Raw genomic sequence first — 22641 nt, 5'->3', positions numbered from 1 at the left:
CATAGATAGTTCCTGAGAGGGGTGCCTGGGGCAGAGGGTGGTGGGGTGCCTGGGGCAGAGGGTGGTGGGGTGCCTGGGGCAGAGGGTGGTGGGGTGGCTGTGGGTGGTGGGGTGGCTGGGGCAGAGGGTGGGGTGCCTGGGGCAGAGGGTGGGGTGCCTGGGGCAGAGGGTAGGGTGGCTGGGGCAGAGGGTGGTGGGGTGGCTGGGGCAGAGGGTGGTGGGGTGGCTGGGGCAGAGGGTGGTGGGGTGGCTGGGGCAGAGGGTGGTGGGGTGGCTGGGGCAGAGGGTGGTGGGGTGGCTGGGGCAGAGGTGGGGTGGCTGGGGTGGCTGGGGGTGGTGGGGTGGCTGGGGCAGAGGGTGGTGGGGTGGCTACGGGCAGAGGGTGGTGGGGTGGCTGGGGCAGAGGGTGGTGGGGTGGCTGGGGCAGAGCGTGGTGGGGTGGCTGTGGGTGGTGGGGTGGCTGGGGCAGAGGGTGGTAGGGTGGCTGGGGCAGAGGGTGGTGGGGTGGCTGTGGGTGGTGGGGTGGCTGGGGCAGAGGGTGGTGGGGTGCCTGGGGCAGAGGGTGGTGGGGTGGCTGGGGCAGAGGGTGGTGGGGTGGCTGGGGCAGAGGGTGGTGGGGTGGCTGGGGGTGGCTGGGGTGGCTGGGGGTGGTGGGGTGGCTGGGGCAGAGGGTGGTGGGGTGGCTACGGGCAGAGGGTGGTGGGGTGGCTGGGGCAGAGGGTGGTGGGGTGGCTGGGGCAGAGCGTGGTGGGGTGGCTGTGGGTGGTGGGGTGGCTGGGGCAGAGGGTGGTAGGGTGGCTGGGGCAGAGGGTGGTGGGGTGGCTGTGGGTGGTGGGGTGGCTGGGGCAGAGGGTGGTGGGGTGCCTGGGGCAGAGGGTGGTAGGGTGGCTGGGGCAGTAGGGTGGCTGGGGCGGTAGGGTGGCTGGGTCAGAGGTGGCTGGGGCAGAGGTGGGGTGGCTGTGGGTGGCTGGGGCAGAGGTGGGGTGGCTGTGGGTGGCTGGGGCAGAGGTGGTGGGGTGGGTGGGGCAGAGGTGGTGGGGTGGCTGTGGGTGGTGGGGTGGCTGGGGCAGAGGGTGGTGGGGTGGCTGTGGGTGGTGGGGTGGCTGGGGCAGAGCGTGGTGTGGTGGCTGGGGCAGAGGGTGGTGGGGTGGCTGGTGGGGTGGCTGGGGCAGAGGGTGGTGGGGTGGCTGTGGGTGGTGGGGTGGCTGGGGCAGAGGGTGGTGGGGTGGTTGTGGGTGGTGGGGTGGCTGGGGCAGAGCGTGGTGGGGTGGCTGGTGGGGTGGCTGGGGCAGAGGGTGGTGGGGTGCCTGGGGCAGAGGGTAGTGGGGTGCCTGGGGCAGAGGGTGGTGGGGTGGCTGTGGATGGTGGGGTGGCAGGTGGGGTGGCTGGTGGGGTGGCTGGGGCAGAGGGTGCCTGGGGCAGAGGGTGGGGTGCCTGGGGCAGAGGGTGGGGTGCCTGGGGCAGAGGGTAGGGTGGCTGGGGCAGAGGGTGGTGGGGTGGCTGGGGCAGAGGGTGGTGGGGTGGCTGGGGCAGAGGTGGGGTGGCTGGGGTGGCTGTGGGTGGTGGGGTGGCTGGGGCAGAGGGTGGTGGGGTGGCTGTGGGTGGTGGGGTGGCTACGGGCAGAGGGTGGTGGGGTGGGTGGTGGGGTGGCTGGGGCAGAGGGTGGTGGGTGGCTGGGGCAGAGCGTGATGGGGTGGCTGTGGGTGGTGGGGTGGCTGGGGCAGAGGGTGGTGGGGTGGCTGTGGGTGGTGGGGTGGCTGGGGCAGAGGTGGGGTGGCTGGGGCAGAGGGTGGTGGGGTGGGTAGTGGGGTGGCTGGGGCAGAGGTGGGGTGGCTGGGGCAGAGGGTGGTGGGGTGGGTAGTGGGGTGGCTGGGGCAGAGGGTGGTGGGGTGGCTGTGGGTGGTGGGGTGGCTAGTGGGGTGGCTGGGGCAGAGGGTGGTGGGGTAGCTAGTGGTTTGGCTGGGGCAGAGGGTGGTGGGGTGGCTGTGGGTGGTGGGGTGGCTGGGGCAGAGGGTGTTGGGGTGGCTGGGGCAGAGGGTGTTGGGGTGGCTGGGGCAGAGGGTGTTGGGGTGGCTGGGGCAGAGGGTGGTGGGGTGGCTGGGGCAGAGGGTGGTGGGGTGGCTGGGGCAGAGGGTGGTGGGGTGGCTAGTGGGGTGGCTGGGGCAGAGGGTGGTGGGGTGGCTGTGGGTGGTGGGGTGGCTGGGGCAGAGGGTGGTGGGGTGGCATAAATACCTTATGTTTCCCTGGTGGTCCAGTGGGCGGCCAGACTGTTTCCCTGGTGGTCCAGTGGGCGGCCAGGCTGTTTCCCTGGTGGTCCAGTGGGCGGCCAGGCTGTTTCCCTGGTGGTCCGGTGGGCTCCCTTTACAGTCTGCAGCTCCGCCAGGTGCAGAGCTGCAGACCACGTGGTAAGTTTAGTCTCGCGATCTCAGTCAGTCAGAGCGTTGCTGTGGTAACCTGCGGCAACGCTCTGATTGGGTGAGATCGCGAGACCCACTCAGTCTGCAGCTCTGCACTCAGCGGAGCTGCAGACAGGCTGGCTCTCTCCCGGGCAGGCATAGGAGGGGCCTCGCACCCGGCGGCATTAAGGGCAAGCCGCCGGGCCCCCTCCTGTGTCGGGTCCTCGGTCTCTGACCGAGGACCCGATCTGTCACACTGCCCTAAGGCGATTTAGGCGGCCGCGAGGCCCCCATCAGCGCGAGGCCTTAGGCGGCCGCCTAAATCGCCTAATTAGAGAGCCGCCTCTGTATGGGTGTGCTGTTCCTGCATTTTCCATCACTCCAACTAGACTGGGACGGGTTGCCATAGATAGTTCCTGAGAGGGGTGCCTGGGGCAGAGGGTGGTGGGGTGCCTGGGGCAGAGGGTGGTGGGGTGCCTGGGGCAGAGGGTGGTGGGGTGCCTGGGGCAGAGGGTGGTGGGGTGCCTGGGGCAGAGGGTGGTGGGGTGCCTGGGGCAGAGGGTGGTGGGGTGCCTGGGGCAGAGGGTGGTGGGGTGCCTGGGGCAGAGGGTGGTGGGGTGCCTGGGGCAGAGGGTGGTGGGGTGCCTGGGGCAGAGGGTGGTGGGGTGGCTGGGGCAGAGGGTGGGGTGGCTGGGGCAGAGGGTGGGGTGGCTGGGGCAGAGGGTGGTGGGGTGGCTGGGGCAGAGGGTGGTGGGGTGGCTGGGGCAGAGGTGGGGTGGCTGTGGGTGGTGGGGTGGCTGGGGCAGAGGGTGGTGGGGTGGCTACGGGCAGAGGGTGGTGGGGTGGCTGGGGCAGAGCGTGGTGGGGTGGCTGTGGGTGGTGGGGTGGCTGGGGCAGAGGGTGGTGGGGTGGCTGTGGGTTGGTGGGGTGGCTGTGGCAGAGGGTGGTGGGGTGGCTGTGGGTGGTGGGGTGGCTGGGGCAGAGGTGGGGTGGCTGGGGCAGAGGGTGGTGGGGTGGGTAGGGGGGTGGCTGGGGCAGAGGGTGGTGGGGTGGCTGGGGCAGAGGGTGGTGGGGTGGCTGTGGGTGGTGGGGGGGCAGAGGGTGTTGGGGTGGCTGTGGGTGGTGGGGTGGCTAGTGGGGTGGCTGGGGCAGAGGGTGGTGGGGTGGCTGGGGCAGAGGGTGGTGGGGTGGGTAGTGGGGTGGCTGGGGCAGAGGGTGGTGGGGTGGCTGTGGGTGGTGGGGTGGCTAGTGGGGTGGCTGGGGCAGAGGGTGGTGGGGTGGCTGTGGGTGGTGGGGTGGCTGGGGCAGAGGGTGGTGGGGTGGCTGTGGGTGGTGGGGTGGCTAGTGGTTTGGCTGGGGCAGAGGGTGGTGGGGTGGCTGTGGGTGGTGGGGTGGCATAAATACCTTATGTTTCCCTGGTGGTCCAGTGGGCAGCCAGGCTGTTTCCCTGGTGGTCCAGTGGGCGGCCAGGCTGTTTCCCTGGTGGTCCAGTGGGCGGCCAGGCTGTTTCCCTGGTGGTCCGGTGGGCTCCCTTTACAGTCTGCAGCTCCGCCGGGTGCAGAGCTGCAGACCACGTGGTAAGTTTAGTCTCGCGATCTCAGTCAGTCAAAGCGTTGCCGTGGTAACCCGCGGCAACGCTCTGATTGGGTGAGATCGCGAGACCCACTCAGTCTGCAGTTCTGCACTCGGCGGAGCTGCAGACAGGCTGGCTCTCTCCCGGGCAGGCATAGGAGGGGCCTCGCACCCGGCGGCATTAAGGGCAAGCCGCCGGGCCCCCTCCTGTGTCGGGTCCTCGGTCTCTGACCGAGGACCCGATCTGTCACACTGCCCTAAGGCGATTTAGGCGGCCGCGAGGCCCCCATCAGCGCGAGGCCTTAGGCGGCCGCCTAAATCGCCTAATTAGAGAGCCGCCTCTGCCCATGTCTCCCGTGTCCCAAAGTCATCCAGTGTCCCCAGCTCTCTCACTGTTCCCTAGTATCTGTGTCCCAATGTCTCTCAATGTCCATTAGTGTCCTAGTGACATGGGGACACTGGGAGACATGGGGACACAGACACTAAGGGACTGGGAGACATGGGGACACAGACATGCCCCCTTTTTGTGTATGTTCGCCCCTTTCGGCAGATTTGTGTCAGTGGCCCACCCCTTTACCCCATCCATAGACTTTCTGCTTTACTGGACACTGCTGTTAGGGGGTATGGGTTTACTTGAAGCTGAAAGCATGAGATTAGCATAGTGTATGTGTTTTCTCATAGCTGCATCATATGAGTTTCCCTCCAGCACCATCTACATCAGATACATGACGCTTTGGAGGTAGGACTGTTTCAGTGTTTTTGGTAAATAAGATTTTGTAATTAGGCCCATCATAATTGTCAGCACCGGGCCCACTGGGCTCTTAATCTGGCACTGAATACAAACCGGTATTTCTAACTCTCTTTAATGTACCTGTCCCTTTTAAAAAAAACATGTCACCCCCCTTGTTTAAAATAATAAAATTATCTTTTCTTGAATACCTTTTTTCAGCACCAAGCCCCTCTGCTTGCCACCTGCGATGCTGCTCAGAGATGGTCCAAACCACTGCTCCTCAGAGGCATGTTGGGGACACTATGTGCATGCACGGCAAGCTTTCCTGTGGGAGCATCCACTTCTCGTCAGTTTTACTTGTTCTGTGCTGTGGAAGCCCCTCTAATGGCAGTCAATATCCCCTCCTTGAATTATAGAGTGGGGGACATTTAACAAGTAATTGACATACACGATCATGCCCAAATTAGCTTACAATCTACATAGTTACATAGGCTGAAAAGAGACATGTGTCCATCAAGTTCAGCCTTCCTCACATTTGTTTTGGCTGTTGATCCAAAAGAAGGCAAAACAAAATCCAGTTTGATGCACTTCCAAATTTGCAACAAACTAGGAATAAAATTCCCTCTTAACCCCAGAATGGCAGTCAGATTTATCCTTGGATCAAGGAATTGTCCATATACACATTGTCACACCATGCAGCAGTGTAACTGTGACTAATCTTGAGTTTATTGAGACATGTATTTTGCGTGATTGAGATTAGTGGTCCTTGCATTGCACAGTTAATATCCCATTGACTTGGAAAATAAAAGATCATGTCATATGTGGGAATATTACACGTACCGCAGTAAATACCTTTTTATATCTGAGAAATACTACATTACGTGCAGCAAAAGATCAGGAGATCTGAAGAGGCATTTGACACGCGTGTGAGGACTTAACAAGGCCAACTTGTGAACCTGAACTAGTCACAATATGGTGACATTTTTGAAGTGGGTGTGAAATGTCGGATGATGTTAGTATTTATTTTTGATCTTTGACTCTTTGTTTTTAAATTTTTTGTGTGTCCATAGAATTCTTCCTTTTTATCTGTCACGGGATTCCTTGTGACTGCCCAGAATCCCTCTGTGGTCTGTCAGCTGATTGGTAGTTAATAAAGAACTGTGTGTGAACCCTAAACCTTTCAGTAGGGATCTATGATTAATTAGCCACGGGTATAGAAAATCTGCTTTCAAAATCTGCATCATGTGGATTGCTCTTTACATCCGACTGCCACCTGACATTCTAATAATGGATTTATTTGCCATTATTGTGGTCTCTCTCTCTCCACTCCACTCCACTCCACTCCACTCCCTCTCTCTCTCTCTCTCTCTCTCTCTCTCTGTCTCGCTTCTCAAAGAGCTGTGTACATTTGTAACTTGTTCTAGATCCTGTAAGTCTGAAAAAAATCTGTACTTTGTTAGTGAAATCTAAAGAAATACACGATGACGCTTTTATGTAATTCACAGACTTAGCTGTAACAAAGTGTAAGGATGTACAAAGCTCATTAATCTAACAGGGAAACAGACGGCACATATGTTGTTTATTCCTCCTTTACTATCCAATTTTATTTTAGTTTTTATCCTCCATGGGCTCAGGTGTGGGCTTTAGCAAACATTTGGCAGAAAGATTACGTAATATGACTTCAACATACCTCCCAAGTGTCCCTTTTTAGGGCCCAAATCCCAAACAGCAATAATAGTCCCCACAATGTGTCTTAACTACAATAAATGTTTTTAGAAATCAGTCTGTAAATAATACATTGTTGATCTGTAGAATGTTGGGCAGTATGCTTCAATGCTTAAAGGGACTATAGGTACCCAAACCAAAGTCGCAGTGTCCCTGTCATTTAAGCCCTATAGCTGCAAACCTTGCCGTTTTCGAGAAGCTGCGATGTTTATGAATATTTTATTTATATAGCGCCGTCAGATTCCTTAGCGCTGTACAATGGGATTTACATTGCAGGGTTAAGACTGCCTCTAGTGGCTTTCTACTAGACAGCCACCTGCAGTTTCACATGATTTAAAGGAACATTATAGTCACCAGTTCCTTTTAACTCTATGAAATGACGCATGATGTCCTCACGCTTTGAATGAGGACATCAAGCATCTTTAAATCCACCACAGAAAAGCATTGAGTGAATGTTTTCCTATACAAAAGGCTTAACGTGCATGCGGTGACCACTACACACACGCATTGTGTTCCCCTTATTGGCTGACAGTGGAAGAGCCTGACCCAGTGCTGAGGGACCTCCGCGTTGGAATCGGTGAGTGACTAGAAGGGTTTTTAACCCTTTCATGGTTGGGGGGAGGGGAGAGCGGGGGCAGAAGAAGCAAGTGAGAACACTCATTAGCCAAGGGTCTGAAAGTACATCTCACATGCGAGACCTGGCCACTTGGCTTCACTTAGGCAAATGTAATCACTGGTGTACCTTAAGTAAACTTTCCTTCCTGACATAGAACCCTGAATAGTGCGATTTACACTTCTTTCCTTACTACTTTATATGTCCATATGCTGGATGTATTGAATAATAATCTCTCATTTCACTGTTTATATGTATGTGGCACTGTGTAAATGGTCTGTTCTGAAGATGTGAGCCTAGTTAAAAAGTCACTCTTCAAGTTCTGTCAGTTATTCTGTACTTTCCAAATTAAGACAGTAACAGGCTTTCTAGTTTGGTTTTATGATCAAAGAAGAACTCACTTTAGAGTTAATGGAATATCCTAATAAAAAAAATGCTGCTCTTATTATGCTAAACGTGTTTTTTTTTTGTTCTTTAAGTAACATTTGGATCTGTTAAATTATAAGGCATTTCTGGCATCCAAGGTAAATCTTAACATCCCACCATTACCTGGACACCAAGGAAACATAGAAATGTGGACACATTCTATCTCAGAAAGACGGTGGTAGTGATTACGTGGAAGTGAAATGAGTAGGAAAAGAGAACTACAAGTGTGATAATGAATAATGGTGAAAAACGAAATACAGGAGAGGTTTCTGTCTGCTGAGGTCGAACATATTTGTTTAAAAAACCCTTATCTTATAAAGTTTTGAGTCGGCATGGTGAAGAGCGAATGGCAGCTAGGAAACTGTAAAAACATATTCATGGCAGTAGATAGCAGTTACTGTGTCATGCAGTCCCCAGGTGTCACCTGAAATACATGTTGAAGGTACTGAGACCATATTTGGCATTGGGTTTGAAGACTAGATAAACAACTACTTGTAGGAGTTCTATCCTGTAGAACAGTGGTTCCCAAACCAGTCCTCATGGCTCACCAACACACCCGGCTTTTTCAGTATCTAGATTAGTATAAAAAAGGGAAATGCATAAATCCTGGATTGTTGACGGGTCATGAGGACTTGTTTGGGAACCTCTGATCTAGATTGTAAGCTCATTTGAGCAGGGCCCTCAACACTCTCTGTAACTGCACATCCAGCTCATCTTGTTACATATACATGTCTGTTAGTCCATCTATAGTATAGCGCTACGGAATTTGGCACTTTATAAATACCATAAATCCATTCTTGGTGAGTGGAAGGTTCACAATAGGCCAACGTGGAATAGGGGGTGGAGTAGAGATATAGTGGCATTCACTAATCTGAGAAACCATTGCATGTAGCAATGTATATGCAAGATGGTTTAAAAATATAGCTGGGTAAATGGTGGTGGGCAGTCTTTTTTTGAGTAGATATTCTACGAATATGATAACATCACTGAGTAACACCAGATCTAAGCTAAATTGAGCAGGGTCCTCTTCAACCTATTGTTCCCATAAGTTCTTTGTAATTGTCCTATTTATAGTTAAATCCCCCTCTCATAATATTGTAAAGCGCTACGGAATCTGTTGGCGCTATATAAATGGGAATAATAACAATCTGTCCAGCTGTGCCAACCATAGTCCCGCATTTAAAGCACAAGTCTTCTACATTAGAGACAAATGTTGTAGGAACCCACTGGGTGAGTAGTTTCTATGCAGATCCTTAATTTGCTGTCGAAATAGATCAATGCAGATTTATTTTTCTCTGTGCAGGGTTGAGGGTAAGACTAAAGATAAAACCATATACAGACCATAAACACTTGGGATACAGCTGATGTGGTCCCAACTGTATTCCAAGTATTTTTTTTTTTTTGTCTTTATATTGTTTCATCTATAAAAGATCACCGCCTGGGAGGTGATCTGTGGGAAGCTGCACATAATTTGAAGATAAGTCATGTTTTTACATTTTTGTTCTTGCATTCTATCAGTGGTGCAGGTTATACAAATCTAAGACTAAAGATAAACTGTCGTTTCCTGAGAACTATCAGTTCCTCATTCCTTTACCTCCGTGAACAATATACCAGCATTTAAGAATAAAACTGTGTAAAACGTGTGTGTGTGTGTGTGCGCACACTTGGACACCTACTGAAGAAATTCTTTTTGCTCTGTAAATGCTTGCCCTGTGTATAATACAGGGAGTGCAGAATTATTAGGCAAATGAGTATTTTGACCACATCATCCTCTTTATGCATGTTGTCTTACTCCAAGCTGTATAGGCTCGAAAGCCTACTACCAATTAAGCATATTAGGTGATGTGCATCTCTGTAATGAGAAGGGGTGTGGTCTAATGACATCAACACCCTATATCAGGTGTGCATAATTATTAGGCAACTTCCTTTCCTTTGGCAAAATGGGTCAAAAGAAGGACTTGACAGGCTCAGAAAAGTCAAAAATAGTGAGATATCTTGCAGAGGGATGTAGCACTCTTAAAATTGCAAAGCTTCTGAAGCGTGATCATCAAACAATCAAGCGTTTAATTCAAAATAGTCAACAGGGTCGCAAGAAGCGTGTGGAAAAACCAAGGCGCAAAATAACTGCCCATGAACTGAGAAAAGTCAAGCGTGCAACTGCCAAGATGCCACTTGCCACCAGTTTGGCCATATTTCAGAGCTGCAACATCACTGGAGTGCCAAAAAGCACAAGGTGTGCAATACTCCGAGACATGGCCAAGGTAAGAAAGGCTGAAAGACGACCACCACTGAACAAGACACACAAGCTGAAACGTCAAGACTGGGCCAAGAAATATCTCAAGACTGATTTTTCTAAGGTTTTATGGACTGATGAAATGAGAGTGAGTCTTGATGGGCCAGATGGATGGATTGGTAAAGGGCAGAGAGCTCCAGTCCGACTCAGACGCCAGCAAGGTGGAGGTGGAGTACTGGTTTGGGCTGGTATCATCAAAGATGAGTTTGTGGGGCCTTTTCAGGTTGAGGATGGAGTCAAGCTCAACTCCCAGTCCTACTGCCAGTTTCTGGAAGACACCTTCTTCAAGCAGTGGTACAGGAAGAAGTCTGCATCCTTCAGGAAACATGATTTTCATGCAGGACAATGCTCCATCACACGCGTCCAAGTACTCCACAGCGTGGCTGGCAAGAAAGGGTATAAAAGAAGAAAATCTAATGACATGGCCTCCTTGTTCACCTGATCTGAACCCCATTGAGAACCTGTGGTCCATCATCAAATGTGAGATTTACAAGGAGGGAAAACAGTACACCTCTCCGAACAGTGTCTGGGAGGCTGTGGTTGCTGCTGCACGCAATGTTGATAGTGAACAGATCAAAACACTGGCAGAATCCATATTGGTCACTGATTTGTTTTTGTTATGTTTTTGAATGTCAGAAATGTATATTTGTGAATGTTGAGATGTTATATTGGTTTCACTGGTAAAAATAAATAATTGAAATGGGTATATATTTGTTTTTTGTTAAGTTGCCTAATAATTATGCACAGTAATAGTCACCTGCACACACAGATATCCCCCTAAAATAACTATAACTAAAAACAAACTAAAAACTACTTCCAAAAATATTCAGCTTTGATATTAATGAGTTTTTTGGGTTCATTGAGAACATGGTTGTTGTTCAATAATAAAATTAATCCTCAAAAATACAACTTGCCTAATAATTCTGCACTCCCTGTAGTGCATATACTATTCACATTAGTCAGGGATGTCAGGATTGAGCATAAGTAACAGATGGATCAATACGTCACATGTCTTTCTTTGTCTGAGAACTCTGGAATGTGGCTGCATATAAAGCGGGTTTTCATACTTGTTCTTATATGGCCAGAGTTTAAGCTCAAATGTGTGACGTTATTACGGTCATATCTATATAGAACAGTGGACAAAGGACCACAAGGTTTGTTGTCTGTCTGTTCTCTGACTTTAAAGATTCCATCTCTCCCTTCCCAAGTCCAGCAATTAATATTTGTTGTTGAATATCCATCATCCTGTAACATTCTTTAATTTATTAGACATTAGTAATTTGTAAGAAGAATAAACCACAACAACCATTTGATACCTTTTTAGTTGGTAGCTACACTATTTTATTTTCCCCCTGGTTATAAAGTCTGTGCAGAGAATGTCTTACATCTCAGAATAGTTTCTAGACACTCATGGGTTTTCACCAAAGTGAATTTAAAATGTAAGGTCAAATTAGCCAAACGGGGAAAATTCTTGAAGTCTGCTCTTTTTTCAGTGTGGCTATGCAGGCTTTACATCTGAAATTCCCTTTGAATTCTCACTTTAGTAAAAAAAAATCCTGCCCATATTCCAATTCAGCACCTGCTGTATAGACTTGTTCAATGTCGAGCCTTTCTTTCAAGAAGAAGCTGCCTTTTCATAATGAAAGTGTTGAAGGAATGAATATGGAGTGTTTGTGGACTGAAGAGTGAGAACTGTGGAAAGCACCATTGTGCATTAGGTGTATAACTCTAACACTGGAAACACATCTCCCAACATTGGGAAATATGAAGTCTGAAGGCGAATGGGCCTTCAAAAGGTGCTAGCAGTGCCACAACTTGTGTTGTCCATAAAGGGCAGAGTTTCTTGAAATTGGGCATGTCTGCCCACTTGAGGGTCTAGCTTGCCAAGCTGACCGCCTTATGGTTGTCTGGCTCCTATCCTGCAGGACCACTGAGGGAGTGGTGCTAGAGCACTCTTTGCATGGTCCTAATGCCTACTGCATGGTGTCTGCATGTCTAAATATGCACTCATGCAGTGATGTCCGGGAAAGTTCCTTGGCGTCCTCAGATGCAAGATGCCAGGGAATAAAATCAGGATGGGGAGACCGGACCGCAAAACTGTGATTCTCCTGCCAAAAGCATTACAGTTGGGAGACATGTAAACATTTTATGATATTCTTAAAGAGACACCCCAGGCACCCAGACTACTTCTGCCCATTGGAGTGGTCTGGATTCCAACTCCCTCTACCCTTAACCCTGCAACTGTAATTATTGCAGTTTTTATAAACTGCAATAATTACCTTGCAGGGTTCACTCCTCCTCTAGTGGCTGTCTACTAGACAGCCACTAGAGGGCACTTCCTGGTCTATAGCACTCTGTGCTATAACGTCGCTGGACGTCCTCACGCTGTGTGAGGACCTCCAGCGTCGCTTAAATCCCCATCGGAAAGCATTGAAAGCATTTTCAATGCTTTCCTATGGAGAGATCTAGTGTGCGGCATTGCCGCGCATGCGCATTAGGCCTCCCCCGCCGGCGGTTTTAACCCCTTCAGCAACTGGGGATTGGGAGGTGGGAGGGAGAGGGGACCTGCAGTGCCAGAAAAACAACCTGGCACTGGAGTGTCCCTTTAAGATAGTGGGGTAGAGCTTGGCAAAGATGTTTCAATTGTTGAGTTCCATTATCACATGGTAGTTGGTTTAGTCAAGTGTGGAGGTGTTTGCAGTGAATACTGAGTTTGTGACATCCATTGTGGACCGTACAACGAGCATGGAACTACTTCTAAAAGTTTATGTAGGTCCACTGTTTCTTGGGTGGATAGTATGCATATTAGGACTGTCACCAATTCTGCTTAATTTTGTGGGTAAAATGATAAAGGGAATATTTTAATGAAAGCAGGTTTAGAACCCATGAAATAAATATCTCTGTTCAGAGCAATAAGGTCTAGGGAAAATGAATAGGGAGGAATTGCAACATATACTTGATATGGGCCAACATGTTAATCTTCAGAATGTCCACACGTCCCACCTAGGTTGTGTGGAAGATTATATATATATATATATATATATATATATATATATATATATATATATATATATATATATATATATATATATATAAATAATTATTTTTTTATGTTTATTAAAGGGACACTATAGTCACCTGAACAACTTTAGCTTAATGAAGCAGTTTTGGTGTATAGAACATGCCCCTGCAGCCTCACTGCTCAATCCTCTGCCATTTAGGAGTTAAATCCCTTTGTTTATGAACCCTAGTCACACCTCCCTGCATGTGACTTGCACAGCCTTCTATAAACACTTCCTGTAAAGAGAGCCCTATTTAGGCTTTCTTTATTGCAAGTTCTGTTTAATTAAGATTTTCTTATCCCCTGCTATGTTAATAGCTTGCTAGACCCTGCACGATCCTCCTGTATGTGATTAAAGTTCAATTTAGAGATTGAGATCCAATTATTTAATGTAAATTGCATCTGTTTGAAAGTGAAACCAGTTTTTTTTTTCATGCAGGCTCTGTCAATCATAGCCAGGGGAGGTGTGGCTAGGGCTGCATAAACAGAAACAAAGTGATTGAACTCCTAAATGGCAGTGAATTGAGCAGTGAAATTGCAGGGGAATGATCTATACACTAAAACTGCTTTATTTAGCTAAAGTAATTTAGGTGACTATAGTGTTCCTTTAAGAGCTCCTGTAAAATAGGCTTACAATTAGCGGTGTAGACTTGTGTGAGAGGTAAGGTCTTGGGACCTTACCCCCAATGTATTTCATTTTAGAGGCTTGCCATTAGTAAGGGTATGATGGTTTTGAGCAGTGGGTAGGTTTAAGGCCAACGGTTTAAGGTTATACTCGATTGCAAACAACGCAGGTGTCTTCATTTTTGTGAAGGCCGTGAAACGTCCTGCTTTCTGTCTACGTAATAGTTTGAATGCTGTCTTATACTAGGATAATAGTATGAGAGAGTCTGCGTTTCGTCTCTGTGATGGCTCCTAGCTGCATTCGTTTACAATATTGCAAAACTTTAGAGCTCTCCAATGACGCATTAGTAACTGTAACTTCAGAGCATATTAGACAAATGAATGTCTGTGCACAGAAACCCTGTATGCTCCAAGCCTCCAAATTGATGTTACCTTGGACACAGGAGCTTTTGTTAATACAGTAGCTAACCGTAATTTAGACACAGCCAGAACCCTGCTAACTTTGCAAATATTTTGGGTAAATAATGAGAAAATGTCCTCATTACCATGTTGGCAGCAGAAAGGATAGTCTTCTAATGCTGGGGAGTCCTCAGGATTTGTTGAACCATCTAAATGGTTTGACGAAAGCTGAAGCATATGCACCCATTGCATCTTTAGAGCATAATCACTGCTGCTCTAACACTAGGCAATAGAGCCATTTCATCCTTGCTGCTGAGCGCAACTAATTTTTAAACCCATTTATTATCGTTTAAAGACCATTACTGGGAGTATTATTGCTGTGGAGCTCTGTTATACACTCAGACACATCAACAATATGAAACTCCTGGGAAAGAGGGACATTTGGATAGAAAATGGGTACAGCACAATTTGGGCTCAATATAGGGACTGTCCCTCCTAAATAGGGACACTTGGGAGGTACGTGTTAGTGCAGTATGATTTTTGGACGCACCTGAAAATCCAGTACTATGCTCACTAATGCAGCAAGCTAAACCATTCTTCAGGAAAGTTAACTTTTCTAAAGACTCATTCTAATAACTTCCTCCTCCCCCAAAAACGTAAAAAAAATACAATGACTTTCATCTTTGGACTTTGGCAGCAACCTAAAGGTGAACTGTGCAAAACAGGACAGATCTACATCATCAATTTAGGGCCATCTATCTTATAATGCAATGACAAGCATCAAACACAAGGGCAATATTTTTCTTTTGATGTGCATTTGTATTTGGACATAGAAACTATATTTTATACTATGTTGAGTTTTCAGTTTCCAACTATAATTATTTTTTTTTATTATTATTATTTTAAGAGAATCCTGAGAATGGGAAAACTGCTGAAATAGCTTGCATTTTTTGTTTTTAATCTAGTATTGGCCCATTCCAGAAAGCACATAGACCATTTACATATCAGACTGATCTACCCTAAAGGGCTGTCCAGATCTGAAATGTGGGTAGGTTCGCTCTACACAAGCAGCCCCGGATGATCGTTTCGGGCTTGTTGACGGTTGCTGGCTGTTGTTATGTTTATAAATTGCCTTGAGTCCACATTAGCTTGAAAAGTGTAATCCAGATGTGGACCCCTTGCTCACTCTGCCTAGAGCAGGGATAGGCAACATTCGGCACCCCAGATGTTGTGGACTACATTCCTCATAATGCTCTTACACCCATATTGCTGGCAAAGCATCATGGGAGGTGTAGTCCGAAACATCTGGAGTGCCGAAGGTTGCCTATTCCTGGCCTAGAGGGTTGTCAGCCCTATCTTACTGTCAAGACAACCTAAGTGATTTGCATAGGATTAGGATTAGCTTGATACTGGAGTTGGGTTCCCCAAAGGTCAAACTACTGTTGGTATTGTCTTGTGCTTTGTTTTGAAGTTTGTATTCTTTTTACTTCTATCATTATATACACTGAATCGCTTCTACTCATTCATAAAAAAAATCCATAAAAAAAGATTATAGGGACACTATCATCTGCAAAACAACTTTAGCTGAATGAAACCGTTTTGATGTATAGATCAGTGTTTCCCAACCCAGTCCTCAAGGCACACCTACCAGTCCAGGATTTAAGGATTACCCAGTTTTGTCTAAGGTGTTTTTTCTTTTTTTTTTCTAAAAGCACCTTAGACAAAACTGGGTAATCCTTAAATCCTGGACTGGTAGGTGTGCCTTGAGGACTGGGTTGGGAAACACTGGTATAGATCATGTCCCTGCAGTCTCATGGTTCAATTTTCTGCCATTTCCGAGTTATCACTTTTGCTTATGTTGGTGGTGTTTGTGTTTGTGTGTGTGTGTGTGTCCGCATCTGGCTGTGCAGCATGTGCTTGTGTCTGGCTCTGCTTTCATTAGGATTCTGGAGAGAATCTGGAGCATATTGTTCGTGATCGAGGGGACAGGCCGTGACCTAAAAGGCTGGGAAACGTCATGTCATATCTTCACCTCCCTGTTAGTGTCTGAATCATTCAGTTTTTCCTTTGTGCTAAAGCCTCAGGTGTTTCTGTGCTAGCCAAATAGCCAATACCCTCTGAAAAAGCCTTTTCCAATAACCAGTCAGCGGTCGGAGTAGTGCAAATACTTTATTGCAATAGAGAGAGAAGCCGTGAAAAACTGATTTCTGATTTACAGAGCTTGAAATTTAATATATATATATATATATATATATATATATATATATATATATATATATATATATATATAATTTCATTTAGTATATATATATATATTCACTTACAAACAAAGGAATGTGAGCTAACCCCCCCCCTTTTAATATAATACACATGCCCTTTATTAGCGCTTATCTAGCAATATACAAACAGCGATATGTGGCAAATTATACGAGCAATTTAAACTGTTTGTTTATTAACCCTTCTATTACCAGACCACCAACATATCCAATATATCAGTTGGATTATACTGGTTTGCATTTTAGCGCTACATAACTATACGGCTATTTCCCGCATCTGGAAACTAGCAACGCCTCTGCCATCAGGTCATAGTTACATAGCTGAAAAGAGACTTGCGTCCATCAAGTTCAGCCTTCCTCACATATGTTGTTGCTGTTGATCCAAAAGAAGGCAAAAAACCCAGTCTGAAGCACTTCCAATTTTGCAACAAACTAGGAAAAAATTCCTTCTTGACCCCAAAATAGCAGTCAGATGTCTCCTTGGATCAAGCAGCTATTACCCCACTAATCAGAAATTATATCCCTGTATGTTATGTTTTTGTAAGTATTTATTTATCCAATTGCAGTTTAAACATCTGTAGTGACTCTGACAAAACCACCTCTTCAGGCAGCTAATTCCATATCCTTATTGCTCTTACTGTATAAACACCTTTTCTTTGCCTTAGATGAAATCTCCTTTCTTCCAGCCTAAATGTGTGACCTCGTGTCCTATGTATAGTCCTGATTTATGAATAGATTTCCAGATAAAGGTCTGTACTGGCCCTGAATATATTTGTATAATGTTATCATATCCCCTCTCAGGCGCCATTTTTCCAAACTAAACAGATTTAAATGTTTTAACCTTTCTTCATAACTAAAATGCTCCATTCCTTTTATCAATTTTGTAGCTCGTCTCTGGACTTTTTCTAGTGCCATGATATCTTTCTTTAGAACAGGCGCCCAAAATTGCACAGCATATTCAAGGTGTGGTCTCACCAGCGATTTATAAAGAGGCAAAGTTATATTTTCATCCCGAGAATTTATACCCCTATTTATACATGACAAAACATTACTGGCCTTAGCAACTGCAGATCGACATTGCATATTGCTGCCTAATTTGTTGTCTATAACAATTCCCAAATCCTTCTTGTGTGTGGTTATCCCTAATTCACTACCATTTAGTGTGTAAGTTGCTTGTGCATTCTTAACCCCGAAGTGCATAACTTTGCATTTCTCTACGTTAAATTTCATCTGCCATTTTAGTGCCCAGTCCCCCAATCTATCCAAATCCCTCTGCAGCAAAGCAATATCCTGCTCACATTTTATTCCTTTACAAAGTTTTGTGTCATCTGCAAACACTGATACATGGCTTTCAATGCCTATTTCAAGATCGTTTATAAAAATGTTAAATAGAAGTGGTCCCAAAACAGAACCCTGAGGGACACCACTTACCACTTTTGTCCAGCCTGAAAATTTACCATTAATAACAACTCGTTGTACTCTATCCTTAAGCCAATGTTCTACCCAAGAACAAGAATATTCATCTAGACCAATTTCTTTTAGTTTGAAGACTAACCTATTGTGAGGAACCGTATCAAATGCCTTGGCAAAATCCAAGTAGATCACATCCACTGCAACACCCTGATCTATACTTCTACTTACTTCTTCGTAAAACTCATCTCATTGCTGTTCAAGATGCATTGGCTTTATTTACTCACATTATTTGTTCAATGTTACACACCCTTTCTGCCGTCAGTTTGTGTAAAGGTGAGAGCAATATGTCTTAACCCCTTAAGGACACATGACGTGTGACATGTCATGATTCCCTTTTATTCCAGAAGTTTGGTCCTTAAGGGGTTAATGACACGTTGGATCTTTTGTATTTCTTTTGTTGTATCTCGTTGTCTCCTGACAAAAATGTATGTCATGTCTTTGTTTGTTGCGCTAACTTTTTTGAATGTGAGCAAAGTGCCCCATATAAATAAAATGATCAATTTCTTTGGCATTAAATACATCTTAACATTCCACGTGCTATCAAAGCCTGCTGTTCTGTTCTGTTTTGATGAATATTGTTTCTCCGGAGATCTAACTAACTAGAACAAGATGAGATGCTCGATGTGGAAATCTTGCTTTTCTGAGTATTCCGATGGATAAATACAGATGGCGCTGTCTCTAGTGGAGAAGTAATGCATGACAACTTACCCTGCCAGCTCCTTTCAAGAAAACATATGTTTAAACAGATGAAATACTTTACAAAAAAAGTGCCAAAAAAAATGTGATTTAACAAAATGAGCACCAGTAATAACATGTAATAATTGCATGCAAGCCCAACTGAGCGAGGCCAGAAAAGATTTAGTGTGCGGTGGCTGCAAGCCGCTTGTAGCAGATGGGCTTGTAATGTAATTAGGAATCTTTGTGTTAAATGAGGCATTAGTTAAATTGGCTGCTAATTTTCCCATCTATTAACCTGCTGAAAAATATAGCGGAAGACTTGTCTGGAGTGATTTTTCCAGAACTTGAGAAGCAGAGAAATGTATATGGGGTTTGTTTGTTTGTTTGTTTGTTTGTTGTTGTTGTTTTTTTGTAGACTAAAATTGGATATTGTTTCTATAATTCACATTTGTTTTCATTCTATTCTTGAGTGATTCTATATCTATATCTATATTATATATTTTAGGTTAGATTTGTGCTTTTCAAACTTATGTTTCACTTCCAATGATTAGGCATAAGTGCAGAGATTGTTTGTTTTCTTTCCAACGATTGGATGTTCTAATGCTTTAAGTTACCTAAACATTTGTAACCGTGCATAGTTCAATGGAGGAGCCAGGACTGACTGAGAAGCCTTAGCAGCTTCCCTGTTCCAGGAGGTATACAGCCAGTAAGGTATATTCAATCTGTCAGCGCTGGTGACCTTTCTTCCCCGGCCAACGTCAGCGTAGCCGAATGCACATGCGCGGCAAGTGCCGCGCGCGCATTCAAAGTGTCCATAGGAAAGCATTTCTCAGTGCTTTCCTATGGACGCTCTGCGCGATGGAGGCATAGTATGCCTCCAGTGTCGCAGATGCGCCTCTAGTGGCTGTCCGGAAGACTGCCACTAGAGGCTGGCTTAACCCCAAATGTAAACATGTAAACATAACAGTTTCTCTGAACTGAAGTGGTCTGGGTGACTATAGTGTCCCTTTAAGTTAATTACCGGCACAGCCAGGGTACACATTGTTTAATTTCTCCTTATGCTGTCTCTATGGTGACTGCCAGGTATAAATGACAGAAACCCAATTGTTGGATAAACAGATGTAGATTTCTACAGTTACATTTTTTCCCCATACCTTACAACTACATGTTTATAAAATATAGGGGATTAATCATATACTTTTAGAATCATGAGCGTTCCTATTGGATACATTAGCTCATCATTATCTACGCAATGCATGAAAAGGTAGAGAGATGAAACCTTATCCAACTTGATTTTATCTTAAGGGAGCGAGAGTGGTTTTCAGTCACTGTTTAGTGAATATTTCCCAGTCTTTGACATCCTCCGCACTAATGTAAAATTGTGGGTTGCGTGTTTATTTTTTTAAACTTTCTAATTACCTAAAGGTTCTTTACAAATGGGTAATTTGCCAGGAATTCAAAGTAAATTTCAAAATTAAAGTGAAAATAGCTGAATTTGATACATTTCTGTTTTCAGTTTGTCTTTTTTGGTGTTAAAGGGAAACTTCGCTTTTCAAAGTTAAAAAAACAAACAAATACAAATCACTGTTTAGTAAATATATCCCCTCCCCTTGTCCCCCCCAAGGAAAACATGCATTTTTTAATTGGGTGTTTGAAAAAAAAAAAATGCTTGCAAAAGCTACAGATCTTTTATCTGAAGCCTTTGGGCTAGGTTAGAAGGGGAATATTTGCAGAGTTTCTTTGGCTGTCCAATCACAGACTTCCTAAAGTAGCTCAATGATAAGTATTTAAAAGGCAGGCGATCCGGGTAATTGCTGCCTCTTGAGTTTATCTCCACTGAGCTAACCAGACCAGGAAGTAACAGGACCTGTTGTCTGACAGGGGGTGGGTGTAAAAAGGGAAATAAAAGTGGTAATTTCTTTTGAAATGTTCACTTTTTGTAAAGCGGAAAAAAAGGACACGTTCTTCCAGCAAGTTTGAGTGTCCCATTAAAATTAAAATGAACTTTGATTTTCTGACCATTCTTACTTGATTGCATAACGCTGCCAGTTGTTGATATACATTTTATAAATGTTTTAGGCATTCCAATAATCCACTGCTCAAAGAATCCATGTAACAGCCTGAATGCCTCTAAACTGCTCTATACTGCAAAGCTCTTTTTTAAAAAGAGGAACTATCAGCATCATGTTGGTGATGTGTGATTGGGATGGGAGGACGCAGGACATTGCAGGGAGCAAGTCAGTTTGACTTGTAAAACTGTCTGTGACTTCAAAGAGTGACATGTGGCCATTAAAGTATGACCATATTCCGAGGTGTGCATTGAGCAACTGTGAATGCTGTTTAGATAGCTTCTACAAGGCCGAATCCAACATGGCTGAAAAATGTATGCTTGGTCTTTGTTGAACTATTCAACAGAATTTCCTTCCCACTCCTTTGTTGTAATGCAAAGGATGCATTGATCAGACTCCATACTGCTTGGCCGTCCTCTCGTACAATTCCCATGTCCTGACTAGACCGTCCGTCTATTAACACACAGACACATTATACCCGTAACAATGCCACCAGTGACTTGCCACCCCGCATTGCAGTAGACTTGCATGCATTGTTTACATACAAATGTATAAACTGGTTTCTTCAGACTGTTAAAGGGCATTCTACAGGCACACAGAGAATTCCAAGAATACTTTATTTTTAAAAAAAAATTTTTTAATCAGTTGCAAGTTAGCTCCACTATATTGAATACCATTTGTGGAAGGTAATAGACGTCTGCTTTGCAAACGGAGTTGAACAGATCCTGTTTTTCAACATTTATTACATATTAACTTTTTTGTTTGTTTTGTTTTTGCTCCCTAGTTTGTGCTGTATAAGTGCTTTTGAAAATGAGCCAAATCCATTTTAAATTGTAGTTCTTTCCATGTGTTTAGAATATGTCTGATCTAGGGGGGGGGGGAAGACATCTTGTCTGAAGTGTTATTTTAGACCGGCTATTTGACTTTTTAATAGCTTGATGCAGTTCAAGATCTTTTCATGTATTAATAATGTGCAGAGCTGGGTTTGCGACATTTATCCATTTTTCTGAAACAAAACACTAATTGTATTTTATTCCTTTTTTTTATATAGTTTAATATCTTGGTGGATACTGGAAGCAGTAATTTTGCGGTTGCTGGCTCGCTAAATCCAGATATAACAACGTTCTTCAATTCTTCGCGGTTAGTAAATATGTTTCGTGTGGATAAAGAATATGTATATACTGTTTAATTGTCTTTTTTCTTTTTTCTTTTTGTGTAAAAAATTGTAATTCAAACCATTATTTAAAAAAAAAAAAAACTTTATGTGGTGGTACCTTTTTTTATGTTTTATCGTATTATCTTGGGGACATATAGCAGGAAGTAACCGACCAATCAACAGAAATCGACCGGTGCAATGTTAATCAGAGTTCATGCTGAAATATGTTGACAATCTAGCAGAAAATGTACCTCAATTTAATTATCTAGATTGTAAGTTCACATGGGAATAAGGCCCTCAAAGGGACACTCTAAGCACTTTAACAACTTAATCTTATTGAAGTTGCTATGGTTCCAGTAGTCCTACTACCAAAACCCAATATTAAAGTAAATTGAAGGCTTGGAAGCCCAGGTCACATGGGCCCAAGAACTATTAATTTACTGGCCCCATAAACTATCCCTAAGTGAAGAATGAAGGGAAAGGTCTAAACTGGTTATTTGTTAGGGCCTTGTGGGATCTGAATCCTCCTCTGCCCATCTGCACACTACACATGAGACAGAAGCATAACACATCTCCTCACCCACTGCTGGTCTCAATATTGCTTGTCACCCACTGCTAGTCTCAATATTACATACTTACTGACTCACTGCACAGTTTGTACAGCTGTATATCTGGTTGTTTTGTGACAGATTTATGCCTCTTAGTCCAGATATGATGAATAAGATCCAGGAAGAGTGAAACTGTGTCCCTGTATATCTATCTATACTAAGGTATAACATTAAAGGAACACTATTGGGTCAGGAAAACAAGCCTGTATTCCTGACCCTATAGTGTTAAAAACACTAGCCCCTGATGGCCTCCATTACTTCCCTTAATATAGTACGAATCTTACTTGTATTCCAGCCTGCTGTTGCTGGCTCTGCCCCTGATCTACCTGCTTGGCTGACATTATCAGAAGTAAATCTCTCAGCCAATCACAATGCTTACACATAGGAAAGCTTTGGATTGGCTGAGACTGTCAAGGAGGCAGATCAGGGGAGGAGCCAGCACAAGCCAAATACAACACAGGCCAATACGCACCTCCTCATAGAGATGCATTGAATCGGTCTCTGAAGAAAGTTCAGTGTCTCCATGCAGAGGGTGGAGACAC

The 22641-nt window shown here is 45.5% G+C and overlaps 1 protein-coding gene across 1 annotated transcript in view; it reads left to right on the top strand.

The window, feature by feature from the left end:
* The window catches only part of BACE2 (beta-secretase 2), a 75238-nt gene that overhangs the window by 10975 nt on the left and 41622 nt on the right, over window positions 1-22641 (top strand). Inside the window, exon 2 of the mRNA XM_063447076.1 lies at window positions 21387-21475. Within this exon, the coding sequence (XP_063303146.1) occupies window positions 21387-21475 (89 nt within the window). The remainder of the gene's footprint in view (window positions 1-21386; window positions 21476-22641) is intronic.

This window comes from Pelobates fuscus, chromosome 1 (genome assembly GCF_036172605.1).
Source record: "Pelobates fuscus isolate aPelFus1 chromosome 1, aPelFus1.pri, whole genome shotgun sequence".
NCBI lineage: Eukaryota > Metazoa > Chordata > Amphibia > Anura > Pelobatidae > Pelobates > Pelobates fuscus.
Note: the sequence above shows the minus strand (reverse complement) of the source record. Positions and strands in the feature narration are given on the sequence as shown.